The sequence below is a fragment of the Squalius cephalus genome, assembly GCF_949319135.1.
Source record: "Squalius cephalus genome assembly, chromosome: 9".
Lineage (NCBI taxonomy): Eukaryota > Metazoa > Chordata > Actinopteri > Cypriniformes > Leuciscidae > Squalius > Squalius cephalus.
In genome coordinates, this window is record NC_137130.1 from 27,909,077 (window position 1) to 27,930,937 (window position 21,861).

Genomic DNA, 21,861 nt, shown 5'->3' on the forward strand with positions numbered 1-21,861 from the left:
AGACAACGCCCCTCTGCTGTTGAAATTTTCTGGCTTTCCGTGTTTTTACTGTAGGTGGGTGGTAGTTAGGGGGCGCTATTACACATCTTTTGAAAGAGATCTGAATTTCCGGATCAAAACACAGGCAAAAAAGGAGCAGAAAAAATTTCTCAGCTTTTTGTTCAAAATGTTGCTTTTTAATGAATCTTATACACATTCAAGTACTGATTAAAAAAAAAAGAATGCATGAAGCTAGAATTAAAAATAAAAAAAATTTAAAAGAAGGGGCTCTGTTCCTTCTTTTGATTTATTGCATGTTCAGATATTCATACAACAAAATATTCTGGGAGCCAAATTATCAAAAATGCTGGCTTTGACAGGCTTTTTTTGTTCAAAATGAATAAAATTAAACCGATACATCAATTCTTCTTCCAATACATGTTTTTGTCTTATACTGATTTCCTATTGAATTCCTATTATAAGTGTTTTTTACTTAAGACCCGACTAGGTGGTTTGTGGGAAATTGCATACATACATCAACCTCTGGGGAATCTCCCGCTTGAATTCATTTTCAAGAAACATGTCTATTAATGGGTAAAGCAATAACGTCTTCAGCTTGTCAGTTTGAGATCTTTCCATCTAAACCGGTTATATCTCTTAAGCCTATAGTGAATGTTTTATGTGCATTCCTTACTGTTGTTGTTTTTTTTGGAGAAATGTGTAAAGCCATAAACCTACAAAGTGATCCACATTGACCTAATTGCAGTCTATGATTGATATCTCCACGGTGAAGGTTACATTTTATATTATAGAGTAATGATTCCTCTTGACGGCGTCATTAAACGACACTATCTTTATGGCCGAGCTTGATTTCAAGTTATAACTTGTATAGACCGAAATCACTGGTGACTGTACACCATGAGGACAACACTCACCTTGGGAAGTCATAAAAGGTCCGTATTGTAATGGAAAAAACCACAGAATAATCCTAAGAACACAATTCCTCATTCCATCCACCCACTCTAGTCATGGCACAGTTATTACTCACCTCCTGTGGCAGGTAGTCCTGCCCAAAATGACAGGTTACTGATGCTCATATGCTGCTGTGTGAACGTGGGTCATATTCCAGACATGCATAAAGACTGTTATTCCAGAATAAGGTTCTGTCATGTGTACTCGACAACAGGACTGTCTCTGTAGAGTGAGTGCAGGACATTGTACAACGCTAAACTTTGTTCACAGCTCTCAACTTACAACCATTTAAATGTGAATGCTTCAATTTCATCCTGGTGTCTTTCATGCGTCTCATGTTGCAAGTAATTGCAGCTATACGGACACACACACACACACACACCCACGCTGCTCATCCCCAGCCATTGCTTGATTGACTTTACCCAGATATGTCTATGTATTTGGGTTTTAAATTAGCCACACACATTTTCAGTTTCACAAGAATTGTTTTTAAGTATGAACTGGTATGAGGAAAAAGTTCTGGATTTTTTAATTATAGAGTTAGGGTTTCGTTTACATTTCCTTAGAAATATCCCTCATGATGTGAAGACCTCAGACGCCCACACAGCTGTCTATTTTCACATTCCTGTGGTCAGGTAGCTGCACACATATATGGAGTGTTCAAATGTTTCGTGTAAGGTGCATTTATTACAAACCTCACTGAACGTTTCATTATTTATATTTACACCTTTGACCTTTAATCAAGCCTTTTATTACTGCCCTCAGAACTCTGACAGAGAATACTCAGATCGATTTTGTAAACAGTAAATTAAATTGATTACAGAGAGTCATGCTTTAAAGGGACATTTCAAACTAAAATTGTCCAAGGAAAAAAATAAATAAAAAGCAACACAGGCGACCATTCACAGAATGCAGGATGCACACACAGAATGCAGAGGCACACATTTTTAAATATGAACTACAGATAAATCCTTTTGTCCTCAAAATTGGTCGCCCCTTAAAGGTGCTGTAAGCGATTTAAGAAACGCTGTTGAAAGTGGATCAGACCGGGCAGCACAACACACCTGTAGCCAATCAGCAGTAGGGGGCGTGTCCACTCATGATATGGGAGGAGAGAGAGTGAGCAAGAGAGAGATTTGAAGAAAGACAGATGGCTGAGAGAAATTACAAAAGCTCAAAGTAATATACAGTAACTGGAAAAAGAAGGGATCAACCCAGAGCTTTAGGACCCGCGTTAATATATTAGAAAAGCTTTCCAGCGCTGGAAAAATCTAGGTGGGAAGGCCTGAAAACGGATGCTCAGTTTGCGTTGTTCCATATGTGAGTAACATTGGTTTTGCTATGTTTCACAGTACCAAGATTTGCTGTTGTTGTAATGTTAGCAATATAACAGGATAGTTTTGAGTGTAGCTATTAGCGCATTTTGGGATATTGCATAAAAATGTCTGGATGGAAACGTTAAGATGCATTTTTTAGCTCATAAGAAATGCGAATAAATCATGATGGAAACACATTTACTAAATAAATCCCATGGCTTTGCCTCAACAGTGGATGTGATTGGATAACTGGCCAAAACAGTGGACCAGTTTCATTGCACAGCGTCTCAGATGTTTGATCATTCTGAAATGCCTGAGCCAAAGTCTGTCATCAAAATGATTTGGTTTAATTCCCTCCCAGAATCAGTTGCGTTCCCAAACACCAGGCACCCAAATGCAAGATAACATGATTAACATGATAACATGTATTTATTGTGTTTCCTCTACGCTCTCTGAGACGCACAACATGTATGATGGAGGAAAAAAGAGCCACAGTGGCTAAGCCCGATTGCAGCAACTTCCATTTTTATTACAGATATTTTATGCCAATTTCACAGGAAGTGATGAATTTGTTCTCTTGAACACATGGGATGGAAATGGTGCTTTTATTCTGACATTAATATGCAATATTCCAGTTTTTGTGCATAAGTTAAATTCACAACTTTGGATGGAACCATAGCTATTGTTTGTCTGGAGCTGGAGACTAACAACAAAATCTTGCTTTTATGTACTCTGTTAATTTTTTGTTCTTCCTTGTCATTCGTTCGTCATCTGTGCAGCATTATTTCGCTTCAGCTATGATGAAGAGACATCCCCTCTTGTATGGCATGTTCATTCATGCATTTTAGGGGTGGAGCAATGAATGAATGGGTGTGTTTGTTTGGGTTGATTTCAAATATCAACAGTGTTTCTCAGAAATTGTTTACTGCACCTTTGAAAGATATATAAACTCAGAAGTCAGGGGAAAAAAGTCTGAATTACGAGATGAACTCAATCTGAGGAAAAAATACATTGTCAGGAATCTGGAGAGGTCAGAATTGTGAGATTAAAACTCGAAATTGTGAGAGATATAGTCAGATTTATAAACTTTTTTGTTAGAAAAAGTCAGAACTGTAAGATAAAAAGTAGTTTACCTTTTTTTTTTTTTTTTCATGAAAATGTACCATTTTTAGAAAAAAGCATGAAAGTCCACCCCTAAACATAACCATTAATGCGGCATAATCAGATTGCACAAAATCATACAAATAAATATGAAATCATATGTATTATGGTAATGTAATGAAATTTGGTTCTATGACAAGGGAATTTTTTTTTTTGAATAAATAAACATAATAGAACAGATGCAAAACTCTAAAACTTTTGGTTGGTCTCAAGACTGATCAAACAGAAAGGTTTGGGAATCTCTATTCTAGCCAGTGAGTCAATAATCATGTACAGTATAATTATGAGCTAAGAGATCTTTTGTTCACTAAACTTGTAGCAAGACATTTAGAGGCTTTTCTGAGCTCCAGTATTCATGAATCATTTGCTCTCAAGGTACCAAATTACGGAGGAGAGATAAAAGATGTGAAAAGAAGTTTCAGCATTAAGCAAATGTGCAATCTATGGAGAAAGCGACATCTCAGCATTCACAATACTATATATTTGTAACGATCACCAGTGAGAGTGCCCGGGATAACCATCAGAGAGCAGTCCAACCCGGACAATCACCTCACATCCGCATACTCCATTCCCCATAATCCTTTGCCAAGACCATCATCCATTATCACATTCACCTGTGTCTCATTATCCTGTTTAGCTCACACTATAAAAGCCTGGTTCATTCTGTTAGTCTCTGCGAAGTCTTGTTAGTTGTACGTGTAACACTGCATTTCTGAGCGTTTCCACTGTTTTCCATGTTCCTGGTTTTCCCATTCCTGTCTCACCCTCTGGATTTGTTTGTTTGATTGGACCGATTTACTGCGCTCATACCTCTTGCCTGTTTTTGACTACGATTGTGGATTACCCTTTCAATAAAACTGCTTTTGGATCCTCAACCTTGTCTCTGAGCAGTACGTGACAATATTGAGGCGCACTGAAGTGAGGAGAGACACTTCAGTGTGCTGTTAGTAGGGTGCCATGGGGCTTTGAGCTCCTAACAAGTGTTTAAGAAATGGTCAAACAAACTGCAAGACAAATAACAACACATCTGTCCCTCAAAACCCATCAAGGATCAGACAATCCTCACAGAGAGTGAAAGCAAGACAGAATGAAGTGGAAAAAAAGAGTGGCATCAATTTGTTACCAGGTCTTTCTCCTTCAAAGAAAGAGTGTCCCAAATAGAGTAAAACTTTGAATTTGGGAGGTGAAAAGAAAGTCCCTCTGTATTCAGTACCAGTGATGAGGGTTTTCATATGCAAATGCAGGAACTCAGTGTATGTTCACTGGCCAAACGCTGAATCTCTCTCTGACCGTCTGAACTGACAAGTGTCTGGCTAATGGATTCTGAGGGGAATCAATCTTGCCAACTTAAACACATTTAAATTTCAATTATACCTTGAATGCACCAAAGGTTTCATTTTTTTTCCACAGAAGATAGAGGTTAGAGAAGCGTTAAAGACATTGTAATCACATTGAATATGTTCAGAAAAGTGCAGGTGCAGGCTTCATAGCATTTACAAAAATGTTAGCCAGGAGCAACAGGACCACATGATCACCATCACAATTTAAATTAATTAACGAGATTGGAGAATGATGCATGTACGGACCCCCAAATGACATGCACAAGAAAAAAAGGAGGTATCATGGCAATGAATTAAGAATAAGTTCCCACAACTTATTAATGCATGGCAAGTTTTACCAATTTGTTACCTCGTTTTAAATTGTGGCCATATTTCAATTATTAATTCTTCCATTTTAGTTTGAGAGAAAAATGTTAACACATTCGGTTAAAATTGCTCAATTTGGTTCCTTAAATTAAATCTGTCAAACCAGTTCCCAAAGAGGTATGAATGATTCAGTTTGCAAATCACAAATCTGAATCGAAATCTGAGAAGCACGTTCTCTGGGCCGTGCACTCTTATGTCTTCGTTTGAGTGTTCGGGGCATTGTGTCTGGATCCTGTCTTGTTCTGTTCTGTTCTTGTCTTGTGTTTTTGAGCACATGGCTTCAGTCATGTTTGTTTGCCATGTGCCTGTTACACATTTTGTTTCTGTGTGCAATGTCCTTTCTGTTAGTCTTCAGTCTTGGCCCCGCCCCCTTGTCGTGGCCCCCTTCTGTCCCCCCATTGGGGAGGTTTGGTTTGGTTTGGTTTAAGTTGTGTGTGTTTTTTTATTTTTATTAAATAGAGCTCTTCAAAGCTCTCTATGCATGAGTTCTCAAAATTCTTGACCCACACTTGACAGAAAACCCTGTTTACAGTGCCAGCGACACTTAACAACAAAGCAACATGATCCCATTCATTTTCAATAGAGGGCTGGCGACTTCTGGCGACATGTAGGAGTGTTAAGTGAGTGTTAAAGTTCAGAAATATACATATATATATATATATATATCACACACACTTTATTTTAAGTTGTCTGTGTCACAGCGTTTATGCATTTAAGTAGGCTACTGTGTAATAATAATTAACTTTAACTTAATATAGGGTTAGATTTAGTTGCATGTAATTATGCATAATTTATAATTATTACTACAGTAACTACATGTAACGTGTAACAAGGACACTGTAAAATAAAGTATTACCATATATATTTCTTTTTTTTTTTACACGTGTAATGTCAAAGATCATAAACTATGAACCTAATTAAAACTTTAGTATGACCACTGGATACTTTATACAACACTATACAAAAAGTTGATCTTGCTCTCTATGCCATTTACCACTTCTCCAGTAAATGCATTGCTTTACAAAGCTAGTTCTAATTACAGAAAATCTTTTTTGAGCTTGTAATATTTACATATATAACAGTTTGAGCATCACTCAAAAGCACATCACAGAGATTTGTACTTAATAGGACTGTAGAAATGTTTCTAAAGCTCCGGCTTTATTTCAGAAGAACATGGAATATTCATTTGAAAAAAAAGTGACCAATACACAAATTAATATTTTTTTTTTATTATAGTACTCTATGTAAGAAGTGCAAATACATGTTTATAAACCATTAGAGGAGTGAACGCAATCCAAATCGACCTTCATCATCTTAAATAAAATACATTCTATCTTGTCAATGATATAAAGAAAATATCATAAAAGATTATTTAGTATAAAAGCCTTAGATATAAATTTTAAAACTCTGAAATAATGATTGCATTAAGTATTTGCATTAGTCAGTATTGGTTAAGCCTAAGAGTGTAAGACACATGTGAAGGAACTAAAGAAAAGTGAGTGTACAAACAAAGTGTTAAAGTTCTGTTTAAAAAGAAATACCAGAAACACTTCACGATTTTGTCCATTGGCTCTGTAACAATATCACATATTTCCTATTGTTGGAAAAGTGGTCTACATGAAGAATTAACCTTCAAAACAAAGCGACTGGTGACCTTTGTCACCGTTTATCTCAAGATTTCAAACGTTGCCCCAGTTTTTTTTTAATGCAACCACAGGGTGTCAGCATATTCAATGCAAACGCGAAAGCTTGAACAAGACGTCTTGCAGACATGTTAGCACATGTTGGTGAAGATGTGTAGCACTGTTTGACAGTGAGGTCTGTAGGCCATTATGATAGGCCACCATTACAAACAAGAAGAAAACAGTCAAATATTTCTAAACCTCTCAAAAAGCAAGTATTCTCAAAGCTTAGTTTTTCTTAATTCACAGTAAATGTTTGTGCGTAATGTGAAAATCTGAGTTATCGCTCTCCTGTGAGAGACAAAGCAACCTATTATAAAGCAAAAGACATGAGTGTACCTAAACTGCGTCCTCTATATATTACAAAAGTGCAAGAGCTAAACAGATTGATGACCAAGGCAACTCAGTTATTATAACAATTTATAAAACAACTACTCTGAACCACCAGTGTTTTTTGATTTTGCCTTTGTAAGGCAATACCTTTGTAAGAGGAGCTATCTGCAGATGTCTTTCCCACAATGCAGCGGGATCCCACTTGCTCAATCCCTTGGCAAAAAGATTTGGCTTCAGCTGAGAGGTTTTCAGGCCAGCTGGCTGTAAAGTTCAATGTTCTTGCTGATAACACTAAGCCAGAGAGAAGGAGACGTGTGCGGGGTGAGAGAGGTTATCCCAGCAGAACTCTTTGAAGGCGGTCGGCGGGAACGCTGTTGTCATCGTCCGAGTCGGCGTCACTCTGAGGGTTGGAGCTGCAGGGAGAGGTGCATTCTGGGGAGCACAGGTAGTGCATCAAGGGCAGGCGATACTTCCCGCAGAAATCCACAAACTTAATGTGACGAACGCACGAGTCGAAGTAAACGCCTGGGAATGAGGTGGTGAGATATATTGTGGTTAGAAAATTTGACAGTGAATAAAAAGTTAGTTCTGTCATCAATTACTCTCATGTCATTCCGAACCCATTGGACTTACGTTCATCTTCGAAACACAAGGGTAGGTACTTTTAAAGGGTTAGTTCACCCAACAATAAAAAATTATCCAATAATGGTGTATATGACTTTCTTCTTTCAGCCAAACACAATCTGAGTTATTTACAAAATATCCTGGCTCTACCAAGCTTTATAATGCGAGAACAGAAATCTGAACATTGGATAAAGCTAGGTTAAAAAATGTATGACAAATTAGTGTTTACAGATGTTTTACAGAGGTTTTTGATATCTATTTTTTATCACTTTTCATCAGAAAATATTGTCAACAGCCAAAAAAAAAAAAACACTTTTAGGAATAAAATGTTACATAAATCAGTCAAATTCTATATTTGAAACCTTCAGAATATAGATAGGAATAAACTAAAGTTTGGTGTAAAGTGTAGGTTTCTGGCTCAGTGCATGAGAAAAAAGAAAAACAGCATTTAATGATACAGTATGTATTGGAATGGAAATTTACAGATTTAATAGATAAAGTATAATTAAATAAACATTTAAATGTGTATTTTGGATGTTTTCTTTCCACTAGTCTGAAAAAAAAATTGCCTTAATGAAACCTGAGAGAGAAACAAAAGTCCATTCCACCAAAACTTGTTCATAAAAACATTGTAAACTTAACCCATATCACTCCAGCAGTTTAAGCATGATTAAGCACACACATCTGAGCTTCTGTTTAACATATTTGATGTGCTCTATATATGAATAGAAGCCTAAATTAAATCTGTTCATCATATAAAGAAATTGTGTCATTTCAAAAGACATGGCTGTGCTCGATTCATATGAATTACTTTCACAATGTCTTTATGAACTTTTTGAAGCTTGGAAATTTGGGATGCGTGGATTTTGATGGATGGACAAAAATGATGAGATAATATAAAAAAACTTTTTTTTTTAGGTCTTTAGGCGAGTACAGAAGGTTCCTGCTTTTGACGGTGCGGCCAGCCAGCTCCAGCAGGGACGGGGGGTCGTACGTCATGTCTTTGATGAAGCGTGTTCCAAAAGTCATACAGCTTTGGAATGACATGTGGGTGAGTAAATTATGACAGAATTTCCATTTTTGGGTGAACTATCCCTTTAAATGAGAGCACATTCGTCTATATAAAGGACTTTCATTGATTCTGAACTCTCTAGATACTTTTAGCTTATATCTTTATATCATCTTTCTTCTCCCACCTGCACACTTGGGGTTGGGGCACTTGCTGGCCATGTCTAGGTAGTTGACTAGATGGCTCGGGAGGTCTTTAGGCGAGTACAGAAGGTTCCTGCTTTTGACGGTGCGGCCAGCCAGCTCCAGCAGGGACGGGGGGTCGTACGTCATGTCTTTGATGAAGCGTACCACCAAGGGATTGCCTCGCAGACTGAGCTCCTGAAGTTGTACCAGGCTCAGGATCTCTCTCGGAAGATACGTCAGCAAGTTATTATGCAGACTAAGAGAGCGCAGGGAATGGAGCCTGTGGGAGTGAAAGACAAAGCAGGACAGGCAAAAACATTTTTTAATATTCTTTTGTAAATAGACATGTTGTAAATAGATACAAACGAGAGCATTTGATAGCATGCATCGATCACCGGATCCCTAACATATCCGCTGATAGACGGATCCTACCATGGTGTACCTAATAAAGTGGCCAGTGTGTGTATCATAAGTAATATACAACTATATAATGGAAGAATGTACAATTAGAATAATAATGATTATAATTATTATTTTTTTGATTATACAAATAATTGATGTATAAAACATTTTTTTCTTTTTTAACTGCACACTTTATTAGCAAGTATTTGCACTGCACATCTAAGACTTACCTGTTGAGTGTAGGTGGGACGCTCTGGATACGATTATCACACAGAACTAGGTAACTGAGGAAGGGCAAGTTAGCTAGTTCAGCAGGGATGGAGGAGATCTGGTTACCACCCAGATACAACAGCTCTAAGCTAAAGAGAGAAAGAAGGGTTATGAAGCAAACATAGATGTCAAAATAATGACAAAATGTGCATGGCAGTATGTTATTGGAATCTTTCATGGGAAAATAAAGTCATGCTAGTGAAACAGACACTAAAATGAGCATCTGAAAGCATAAAATGTGTTTTCATCCAGTTGAATAGCATGTATCCATTTTTTTGTTTTATCAATACTAGAAAATCAAGTGTTTGCACATTAAAGTAGTGCTTTGCAACCTTTTCGACTCCAAGGCCTTCCTTTGTCTGAAACATCTTTGAAAACTCTCCTATCTAAACTATTTATGTACCTCTGGTATTTCTGTTGTAATAAAAATAAATAAACTCAAAAAAATTATGATGGTAGTACATCTTTATTTAATGTTCCTTTAGCTAGTGGGCCCTGACTCCCTGGTTAAAAACAAATACATTGAAGTACATTAAAAATAAACAGGAAGTCTTCCACTGAGCAAATGCAGATGTGCAAAAAGTAAAAAAAAAAAATAGATCACAGCAGAGTTTGGTTATGAGGAAATCACCCTACCTTCTGCTGTTTTTAAGTCAAAACAGATCGATGCTTCATGATAACTAAGATATATATTCAGCAAACATCCCTTTTGTTGCGTCACAAATACACGTCCAGTGCTTCATGCGATGACTAGTTTAAAGGGATAGTTCACCCAAAAATGAAAATTCTGTCATCATTTACTCACCCTCAAGCCAAACCTGTATGAATTTCTTCAGCTGAACACAAAAGATATTTTGAAGAATGTCGGTAACCAAACAGTTGATGGACCCCATTGACTTTCATAGTATTTTTTTATGGAATTATGGAACTATGGAAGTCAATGGGGTCCATCAACTGTTTACCGACATTCTTCAAAATATCCCTTTAAGTAAATAGTCTTGTACCTTTGCCTAAAATAAAAGTTTGTAATGTTGTGATTCATCGCAGAGCCAGTTCATTTAGTTTAAACCCCCTGGAGAAAAGGACTGGGGACAAAAATGAGGCAGAGAAACAAAAAGCGAGTGAGAGATGATCTACCATTTTACCCTACTTGCCACTTTCTCCATTTGTCTTCCTCCCAAAAGAGAGGCATTCATTTCTTTATTCCCTTCGCCTACCCATCTCGGCTTAGTCTCTATAATTACCACAGCAGGCAGAGATGGTAAAGAAAAAAAGAGGCCCAGATCTCTCGAAAAGGACCAACTCTGTGTAATGTGGGACAACAGGGCACGTCTCTTTATGGTGGGATGGCTCGCAGCCAAGTCGGCCTCAGCAGACTCACGGTCACGGCTCCAGCACAGCTCTGCTGAGACCACATGGCAAACTGATCCTGCGGCCTGCAGCTCTACTCCTGAGAGAACTATTAAAAAAAACTATAATATTGCGAAATATTATGATTTATGTATTAGTGTTTCCTTTGCAACAGCTGCAAACTACAGGCAGACTATGATGTTTGTCTACTGTTTGCCATATCAGTTAATAACGTACCGTAATCATCAACCTGGTAGACCATGAGTCACGTTCTGGGAGCTTGACATTGCGAAAGGTGTTTATTAATATGCACGTGACTAATAAAGACAACAACGATAAGGTTCAGAATGAACTTGACAGGATAAGGAAGCAGGTATTTTGGTAAACAAACATTAGGCAGAGAAATGCATCTGCTAACTTGTGAAAGAGTGCAACAGTGTCCTACTTTCCCAATCACTTTCTCAATAGAGAAAATTCTTCAGTAAACATTTCTGAGCCTTGAACCAGGTCCAAAATGAATCACAATATTACAAATTGCAGTTTGATAATATATATATATATATATATATGTATTTATATATTATATATATATTTGTATATATATATTACTGTGGTTCTCATTTACATGGTAACAATGGCTTCTAAGTAGATCAGAGGATCTATAATCAGCATTATAAGTAATGTAGTTCTTTAACAGGAATTTAATTAACACTTCTTTGAAAACATTAATTTTTGTATGAAAAATATATATTTAATAGGATCTTAAAAAAAAAAATTAAAAAAAGAATAGGCCAAGACTTTTTACTTCCGAGGTTTAGCAAATGAGCTCTGTCACACATATGGGCTAAAGGGCATTTTAATGTTTACTCTATTCATTGCCTGATTAGAAAACCTACAAATTTGACTTGATGTCGATATATGTTGCCTTAACTATATAAATATGACTATAAATGCCTTTTAAATTTTGTTACGTAGTAATAATGATAAAATATTTCTTCATATGAAATTAAATATGTCTCTTTTTTTCTTCTTCTTCTCAGCATACTAGCTTAGCATACCGTTAGTCAGCTAGCTTATTAAATCTCTTATTACTACCTGTGATCATTTGGTAAGAAAATGCAAACAATACCATGTGAAACAATAAACTTTTTATATACCCAGAATTAGATCACATGTTGTACAATACAGCAAGCTACGGTAGTGCTAAAGCACTGTAGCAGAGAACTGACAGCATACAAGCTACACTTACACACGGCTGTCCCCTGGGTCCTAGAGCGAACCCATTTAATGGGGGGACCCGATAGTTCATGACACCCAATTGTTGAGTTCAATTGGCACTGTGACAGAATTACTGTAAAAGAGCTCGGGAACACTCTAAAGAAGCTGACATTGAAGGGACAGGGCAATATAATCGTCAACATGACCTCTTTTTTGTACATGTTGCACTTTGTTCTGATCACAAGCTATAAACAGGAAAAAAGGGCAGCCTGACACTCTTTTTGAATACACTTCTAAAGTTGCATCAGCCAGGACATAATGATTTGCTTTGCAACAGTAGTGAAGTACAGCATGCTAAATTCCTTATTTACTAATGAAAATGAAGCACAGTGTATGTAATATCATTGTGACAGGCCTATTCCACATTGTTCTGCTGTTTTGTTTTCTTGAACTTCATATTGGTCCAGCACAGAAAGCATATTAGAATTGGACAGACATCCAGAATAGAAGATTAGAGTCCATGAAAGAGGAGTCTGATTCTGGTTTAATATGAGGGTCTAATAATATATAATAACTAGGTCAATAAATGATCTGTGATAACATAGATAACTGACTGGAAGTCATATTATTTCAAAAGATGAATTAGTCATACTTTTAGATGGGTTGGGTAACTTATTCTGACTTCATTTCCGGCTACACGTACCTCTACCTCTTTTAATCCATGCTATTGTGCAATCAGCTGCGCTGACTTTCATAAGTCCCTCTGGACCATACATGCAAAAGTATTTTACTCCCAATTGGGAACTTCCATTTCTACACTTACTGACATTTATGGTTGTTTTCCCACCTAAAATTATGTCACTTCCTGGACTGTGATGCCATTAAGGGACAATTAAAAGCACTCAGGGACATGGCACACTTCAAGATTCAACATAATGTCTATCCAACCAACTCCCAGATTTCTACTTTTGTTGATCTTTCTAACGTATTTTGCAAAGTTGAGGAAGACAATTAGCTTCATTTATTCTACCATTGCAATCAGGGAGAACTTAAGCTGTTATCTTTCTACTTTTGTAAAATATGAATTGAATTTCTTTATTTTTCTAGGAGTGACTATGCTATTGATCTTGTTGTTAATTTCTTTGTGTTGCATTGTAAAAATTGTATTCACAAAAAACACATTTCTCAATACTTTGCCTAGATTTGATGTCTTCATCACTGAGATCTCCCTTATTGTAAAACTCATTGCCAAACAATAAGAACAACAGGTTTCTTGACAACTATTTTCTTACTGTTTGAGGTGTTGTCATTGTTATTTACATTTTTTTTCCCATTCTCTTTTCTTTTCATTTTATGTTAATGTATTCAATGCAGTGCTGTTTCTTTTCTTGCAATAAAAAAATGTAAAACAAAAACAAAAAAAACCTCAGGGACATGGCAAAAAATTACAACATCCCCTAAATGTAGCCTAGTAAAATTATTCATATAATTACCCACATTAATATACATTACATTAAAATAATTATATAATTTCCAAAATGAGTTTTGATTATGTCATCCAACATATTAGAACATATCCTACTGATCACGGGAATTGAGTGTGTTAATTTGTAGCCAAAAAAAAAAAGGAGGTTATTTAATCAAGAGACTTTAATTACACCGAGTACACATATTACAAGTGTAAAAGTATGGCAATCCTCCAACCCTAGTTCTCACGATGTTTTGAGACAGTCAAGGTGCAGTCAGGAGTTTCTGTATTACCTGGTCAGACTCTCTATCTCTGCTGGGATGCTCTTCAGTCTGTTTCCTCCCAGTGACAGTGACTGTAGTTTCAGAAGCTGCAGACACTGGCTCGGCACCTCCTCAAACCTGTTTCCACTCAAATTCAACACTTCCAGCTGCAGAGAGCCAAACTCTTTCGGTAAGGAAAATTCAGTCAAACGATTATTCTTGGCTATAAGGGTTTTGAGTTTGGTCAGTCGGGTAATGTCCTCGCAGATGACCGACAGCGTGTTGTTACTGACATCGAGAAACTCCAGGTTAGAGAATAAACATATTGATTCGGGCAGAATCGTCATTCGGTTATAACACAGATACAATTGCCTCGTGTCTTTCCGTCGTTTCTCACTAATCGTATCCAAACTCTGATTGTTCAGATTCAATCGGGATAGGTCAAAAAGTCCCTCGGCGCCGCTGGCTCCTTCAAAACCCTCCATTTTTTTAGCTGATAACGAAAAAGAATCCCCCTTCTTCTGGTTCAGGCTGTTTTCCAACACTTCGAGTTTACTTCCAAGTCCAGGCTCCCCGAACATCCATGTGTGACCTAAATTATTCAGCCTAACGGCAGCATTCACACATTACAGTATCAAAGAGGGTTTATCAAGCGTTCATTCTTTAACATTCATGTTCAGGGGCTCAACTTTCGCTTGGCTCCGCCCGACTGTATATTAACCCTTTACTAGAACTAGCTGGAGGAAAACTATTGTACATTCTCTTACAACGTACACAAACAACTCGAACAAACTCTATGTTCTCTTCCAGAACTATGTATACAGACTCTTATTCTCTTTAAAATTCAGTCTGAATTGAGAAACTTTAGTTTTCTTTAGTTTTCAGGGTCCCTTGCTGCTTATGTAACCACAGCTGTTGCAAAGATTTTATTATGCAAGCAGTCAGTGCAGTTTTTTTTGACCATCTATCCATTTTCCTGCTGCTTATTCGGGGCTATTCATAACTCTGGCTGTTTAAATCTAACAAATAGATTTCATTCTACAGCTGTGTGTAGGGTGCATAATGCATTTGGCAAACAAGTCCTGTTTTGCAATTGGTTTCCCCCAGAAATTACCAGTGCTGTTTTTGTCAGCTAAAACTATTAAATCCTAAAACATTTTGTTAATTGAAATAAATCTGAAATTACATAAAATATAAAGATTAGATGAAAAACTTTAAACTTAAAGGGTTAGTTTACCCAAAAATGTAAATTCTGTCATCATTTACAGTACACCCCCGGAAGACTTTCGTTCATCTTCAAAACACAAATGAAGATATTTTAATGAAATCTGAGAGATTTCTGTCCCTCCATTGACAGTCCATGCAACTACGACGCTTCAAAAAGTTCATAAAGAGATAGTATAATCAGAGCCCGTCTACGGAGAGCCTTTCCTATTAGCCCCATTGTATCAATCTTGGTTGCAGTTCCATTAGAATTCCACTGGAGGTGATCGCGGGCGAGTGCAGACTGAATGGGAGTCAATGGGGCTAGGCGGCTAAATTTGTCTCTTTCACCCGATTGCCGTTGAGAAATCTCAGATTTTATTGTAGGTTTTAACCCAAGTTCAACATGGGTTATAGGTCGAAAGTTGAATGAACGAGTACTTATTTCTTTTCGATTTCTTACAGGTTGAGTTGTTGTTGCCCATAACACGCTAGCATTCTGCTAACGTCATTGACATTTTAAAAGACTTTTTAAACCAAATAAGTGACTCTAAAAAATCTAACACCCAGCAATGTGTAATTTCTTTGCATCTCCTTTCGAATACAACATTCAAATTACTAGACAAAAAATTATATCCTGAGAAAAGTGGATTTTGAGAGGTATTTCGCCATAGACCTCCATTCATTCTGCACTCGCCTGCGAGCGCCCCCGCATGGACAGAGACGTGTTACTGCAGCCAGTCCAGAAACCGGAAGTAAGCAGAGAGTGCCAATTCTCTTCCTATTAGACATTCTCTGGTATAATCATATGAATTGAGTGGTTTAGTCCAAATTTTCTAAAGAGGCACGATCACTTTATATGAAGAACCAATGAGGTTCATTCTCGTGTTGCGCAGCATGTTTGAGCTTCCGCAAGAACCAATGAGGTTCATTCTCGTGTTACGCAGCACGTTTGAGCTTCCGCATTCGGATGAGCTTCTGTTTATGGTCACTGATCAATGTTCATATCATATGTGAATAAATCTGTTCATCATATAAAGCGATCAAGTCTCTTCAGAAAATTTGGATAAAACCGCTCGATTCCTATAGATTAGTTTTATGATCACTTTATGAACTTTTTGAAGCGACAAAGTGGCAGTGGCATAGCTGTCAATGGAGGGACAGAAATCTCTCAGATTTCTTTTAATATATCTTAATTTGTGTTTCGAAGATGAATGAAAGTCTTACGGTTTGGAACGACATGAGGGCGAGTAATTGATGACAATTTTTTCTTTTTTGAGTGAACTAATCATTTAAGTTAGAAACGTTGCCTTGGCAAATAATTGAAATAAAATAAGTTTGAGGATCCTACTAAAATGACTAAAAATTAAAAAAAAATAAAGAAAACAATAAAAATGACAAAAGTAAATTAACTAAATGACTGAAACTACTTTATATCAGTCTCTAGCTCTGACACATTGTCGGATACGTGTTTCAGCCTTGTTTACACATTAACAAATTCAACCAACTAAAAATGAATGTTGTATGCCTTAAACTTTTAAGAGATGCCAAAGTTACAGCCAGCAGTCATTACATTTTTTACCAATTTGAATAAATGAATAATGATGAATAATCTGAAAACAGAGTAGAAATGACGAATTGGAATAAGTTAAATGGATGAGCACAAAGATGTTAAAAACATACTGGAAACATTTGAACAACGCTTCTGTGCAAAAATATGTCTCTTACGTAACCATTTCTTACAGTCACTTGTGAATATAGAAAAAATAAAAGCCACATTAAAATAGTTAGTTTTCAAATCAAATAGTTTTTACAGGATAGTATTTCTTTCCCAGTTGACTACCTCCTGAAGTTACATAAAATCAAAAATCCACACACTAAACCGTAATAATTTTTGTCTTAAAGACTTATCAAACGTTCGTACTTTTTATTTTTATTATTACATTATTATTAGCACACAGTACATGTCAAATAATAATCATCAGAGAAGTAAATATGAATGAAACAGAACAAGGGTTTTTACAGTAAAATGTTTTAATTCTGCCCCATTGAATAGAACAATCATACAGACATATAAAAGGCAATTGCTAGGTGTCTACCATAATACTGGAAAATTCTTGTGCACTGTGTCCTATATTAGGTGGTTTAAACCTACAGAAGAAGCCACTTCACCCATGGCGCACTGTTTGTATATAAGGCACTAATTACCACAAAGGATTCGTACTGTTAGTGGAATTTAGTGGAAATTAAACAAGCTTACACACTCTCTCTCTCTCTCTCACACACACACACGCACACACAAATTCTCCCAATTCGGTGGGAATGCAACTACACTACAGAGGCAATAGCGACTCTAATCCTTATTCTGACAGCTATTTTACGTAACAGGTATAAAGTAGTTGCTGGGTCCAGAGTAGTGGTATACCTGGAGGGTTTCGTACAACAATTTAAAACATCCTAAACATCAGGCTTTGGTTTCAGATCACTCCTCCTGTACTCAGTCCCACCTCAACTGCTTAATTAAACTCCTTTATTTCTTATAAACCTGGCTTGTTAGGTCATTTTTATCGATTCAAACTGAGCATCAGAGCGGGACTGAACACAGTGAGAGAGTTTCAGCATGAACTGCCTCTAGCAACTAACATAAATACAAGCTCAATGCATTTGTGCAGCAGTATTGTTGGAGCTGTCTATGAAGCTGATACTCTAATCGAAGAACTCGAAGAAGTTTCGATGCAATCGCAGAAAAGGCATGTATATCCAGTAATAACATGGTGGGTTTGTTGTCCCATAATGATATTAAAATTCAAAGATATTGCCTTCTCTACTTTACTGAGCCACACTCTGCTTCTAGTGTTTCTTGAGTGTATCTACCATCTAAAGCATAAGAGCAAAGCAGCAAACAGAGGAATTCTAACATTAGCACCTTTACGAAAGGTCTCAAGACTATGACTGCCTTCGTGATGAGAGTGAAAGAGAGAGCGAGCTTCTTTCAAGTCACATTTTTATCTGTCAAGCGAGCTTTCACTAGTTTGTAGTTGTGTTAGCATGACTATCTACCATCTGACTGAAGGATATCTCTAGTTTTGAAGCTCTGAAGTCACAGTTTGATGGATGAACCCGTGTTGTTTTGCTCTCTCAGCATCACTCTCGAACCCTTTCTTATTCTTCTTTCTTCTTCGATTGCCATTGTCTCAATAAAATAAAAAAAACATTTCCACATATAACTGTAGACAGACAAACAAATAAATGGTATAAAGAATAATACATAAAATCAAACAATAGTGAATAAAACAAGGGCCCCCATAACAAAGTGCTGGGGCCTCTTCGGCATCGTTTGGAGTGACACAATCAAACAATTTACAGCACTCGAAGACATATGAACATACAAAATAATGAAAAGCTAATGAAATATGTAGAAAAATACAGATGTAATGTAAAACACATTAACCAGAGAGTAGATGCAGTACATATAGCAATAAAAGTAATAACCTATTTATTGAAAATACTGTGATTCTTCCAATAACAGTACGTAATCTCAGGAATCCTGATTGTGATCAGTAGGAGAGGAATTTGTCCACATCTTCTCCCTCCTCTTGTCTCTCTCTGTCCTGCTTTAGACCTCCTTTGTGCTGGTCTTCATCTTCTCCACAGTCTCCTGATGGAGGGAAAAAGTTACAAGGCTTGTATTTCACTCCGAAAATCAAAAAGCAGTAACTAAAATGACATGTAACAGCCAATGAGGAAGGTCACCTCCTGCAGTTTACAGCCCTTTAAGAAGTATATTAGATGACAAACGAACTCCTCCCTCAAGCTTAGCTAAACCTGCCTTGACTTGAAGAAGCTACTTCTTAGATTCTTATGTCAATGATGTCAACACAACACGACCAATTACTACTGTATGTCACATTTGGCTTCACTTTACTTGTTTTAAGAGTTAGTACATGAAGTAGAGTGAGACTATAAAATACTCCTTAAATCAGCAAGCTCCTGCTTCTACTGAGGGATTCAGTTTCTGTGTGCCTGCAGTATGTGATAAACCCTAAGTAAAAACACATTTGCGGTGTGCTTCCTATTATCGCTTCGGCAGATTAGTGAGCTTCCCTTGTAATCACACTTGTTATTAAGGTTGGTTTGTTCACTATCGTGGTCCACCTTTGTTACTGCTGAGTGTGTCCCCTCTATTATTTAAAGGGGCTGATGGAACACAGATTAGGAACGTGGTTTTTCTGATGTTGGCACTCCTTTATCTGTTGTGACTCTGAACACTAGAGAGATTTCGTCTTCTCTGCGCCGTTTCTGTAAAGGAGGTAGAGCGATTGCTATAATTGCTCCCTTATTTGTCCCCAAAGGCTTTTGCATTGGAGACGATATGAGAATGCTTTCTAGTGTATGTGGTGCAGTTGTATAACTGGGCCTTAACGCAACCCCGTCCCATTCTTCTACCTGCTGCTCTTCCTAGTATGGTCGGTGATACTACTGTAAAGCGAATATGGCAAGCTGCTTATTCCTTTAACATCTGCTGCCCAGATATTACTAGAAGTATGAAGGAAATATTGATGTGCCTCACTGGTAGCATACGAGGAGAGTCCTAAACGGAGAGACTGGGCATTCATGCTGTAGCGTCCCACTCTGCCCTCTAGTGTCCTCTAGTGAACTAGGTTTAGAGGCATTCTCATTATTCTTCGTATTCTATAGAAAGAGGGAAAGATGGGTATTCGTGCTGTTTTGCGTCCCGCGCCTCTCTCTGTAGATTATTCCCGGCGCTAGGAAGTTAGAGTTGGTAGCAATAAGCTCCTTCTATAACATGGGATAAGTATGGAGGATGGGCTTGGTTAGGTAAGGACTGGTTAGGTAAGGACTGTAACCATGGTTCCCTGAGAAAGGGAACGAGACACTGCATCGCCTTGCCAATCTTCCGGGCATGCCTGTATGTCTTCCTTCAGACAATTCAAGTTGATGACGTCCTTTCTGCGTGCCTTCCTGCCGGCGCACCTGTGACATCACCCGACTGCAGAAGCCAATCTAGATTGGCGTGTACCACACATGCTTCAGACACCGGCTCACGAGGGTGTTTCCCATAGTGTCATCTTTGTGTCTCATTTCCCTTCTCATGGAACCATGATTACAGTCGTAACCTGAGACAATTCTTTATATTAACCTGAGAAGTCTCTTATGCTCACCAAGGCTGCATTTATTTAGCTTAAATTAAAGTAAAAACAGTAAAATTGTGAAATATTATTACAATTTAAAACAACTGTTTTCTATTTGAATATATTTAAAATGTAATTTAATCCTATGATGGCAAAGATGAATTTTCAGCATCATTAGTCCAGTCTTTAGTGTCACATGATCCTTCAGAAATCATTCCAGTATGCTGATTTGCTGCTCAAGAAACATTTCTGATTATTATCAATGTTGAAAACAGATGTGCTGCTTAATATTTTTGTGAAAACCGAGATACCAGGAAACCAGGATTCTTTTATAAATAGAAAGTAAAAAAACAGCTTCTATTTGAAATGGACATCTTCTGTAACATTATAAATGCCTGGTGGTCAGTTTTAAACTGAATAAAAGTTTTAATGTCTTTAAAAAAATTCCCTTACTGACCCCAAACTTTTGAAAAAATGTTATCAATATATTTTGGTATTGAATGAAATCGAAATATATGTATGGCCTTTTCTTTATTAGATGGGACAGTCAAGGATATAGGAAGCAGTTTAAAATTTATTTGCTATGAATGAAGTTAGTCAGCTGACCTGATGCTTGTTGAGCTCAGCCACACGGCGGGTCCACTCCTCTTCAGTCATCTCCTCATCCCCATTAGTGTCAATAACTGGGCTTTTCTCTGTGGAGCCAGTCAGTCTCATTATCATTTCATTATAAAAATGTATATTTATTATAAAATCAGTACTTTGGAGAAAAGTGGGGTAAGATGTGTCAGTCCCTTAACGTATGAAACCTTCTTACAATGTGACCAAATACAGTTTTCAGAACTTCTCGTCACTTTACCACTTTTTTGTCAAGTCATATTTCTATGGCCTTGTATTGCCAATTCTATCTGAAATACATATCTTGACATCCTGAAATATATTTGGGTGTATTATTATTATTTTTTTACCTCAGTGTCCTTTTGCCTAGACTATGCAGTGTAAAGTGGCACAATTTACCCCACTCTCCACTAATCTATCAAAATATGATGATAAAATGTATTTGGTGATTTAAACTCACCATCACAAGTCATGGCGGTGCAGACCCAGTTTCCACACGCGCAGACGCAGCGGTTGCACTCCACCTGTGTCTCGGCGCCGTCCTCATAGGTCTCATCTTCCAGAGCACATTCTGTAATAATACATATACCATACCCATGTTACCACATGCATAGAGAAACAAAATATGTGCTCCAAAAATATGCAAAACATTTCAAAATAAGCTTTCAAAAAGCAAAAGAAGGCTTTGACATTGACTACCAACACTTTATTCTTTATTTACTAGCTTGAAATCAGTGACATCTCTCAGAACATAGCTATTTTGTATGAAAGGCATGAATTACATGACTGTGCCTCCAACCAAATATGCCTTTGTCCCAGATTCCCGAATTCAAAACAGGAAATTACTGTGGGATGACTGTGTTACTACAACCATTCAGGGGAAACGAGGGTAAATGAATATAACTGAAGTGTGCAGTTCTGAACAGTCATTGCAAGCTGAAGCCAGGAC

General features: G+C 37.2%; 2 protein-coding genes across 2 annotated transcripts in view; both read right to left on the bottom strand.

Annotated features, from left to right (window-relative positions):
• Positions 1-6,278: 6,278 nt before the first annotated feature.
• lrrc58b (leucine rich repeat containing 58b) lies at positions 6,279-16,496 on the bottom strand. Its single transcript, XM_079881209.1, has 4 exons — positions 13,969-16,496; positions 9,600-9,728; positions 8,970-9,247; positions 6,279-7,674 (listed from the first exon to the last, which is right to left on the bottom strand). The coding sequence occupies exons 1-4, from the start codon at positions 14,517-14,519 to the stop codon at positions 7,481-7,483; spliced, it is 1,152 nt and encodes a 383-aa protein (XP_079737335.1). The 5' UTR covers positions 14,520-16,496; the 3' UTR covers positions 6,279-7,480.
• Positions 16,497-17,324: 828 nt separating this feature from the next.
• Positions 17,325-21,861, bottom strand: part of fstl1b (follistatin-like 1b) — a 52,841-nt gene continuing 48,304 nt past the window's right edge. Inside the window, exons 9-11 of the mRNA XM_079881210.1 lie at positions 21,373-21,483; positions 20,901-20,989; positions 17,325-18,799 (exon numbers count right to left, since the gene is read on the bottom strand). Of these exons, the coding sequence (XP_079737336.1) occupies positions 18,758-18,799; positions 20,901-20,989; positions 21,373-21,483 (242 nt within the window). The 3' untranslated portion in view covers positions 17,325-18,757. The remainder of the gene's footprint in view (positions 18,800-20,900; positions 20,990-21,372; positions 21,484-21,861) is intronic.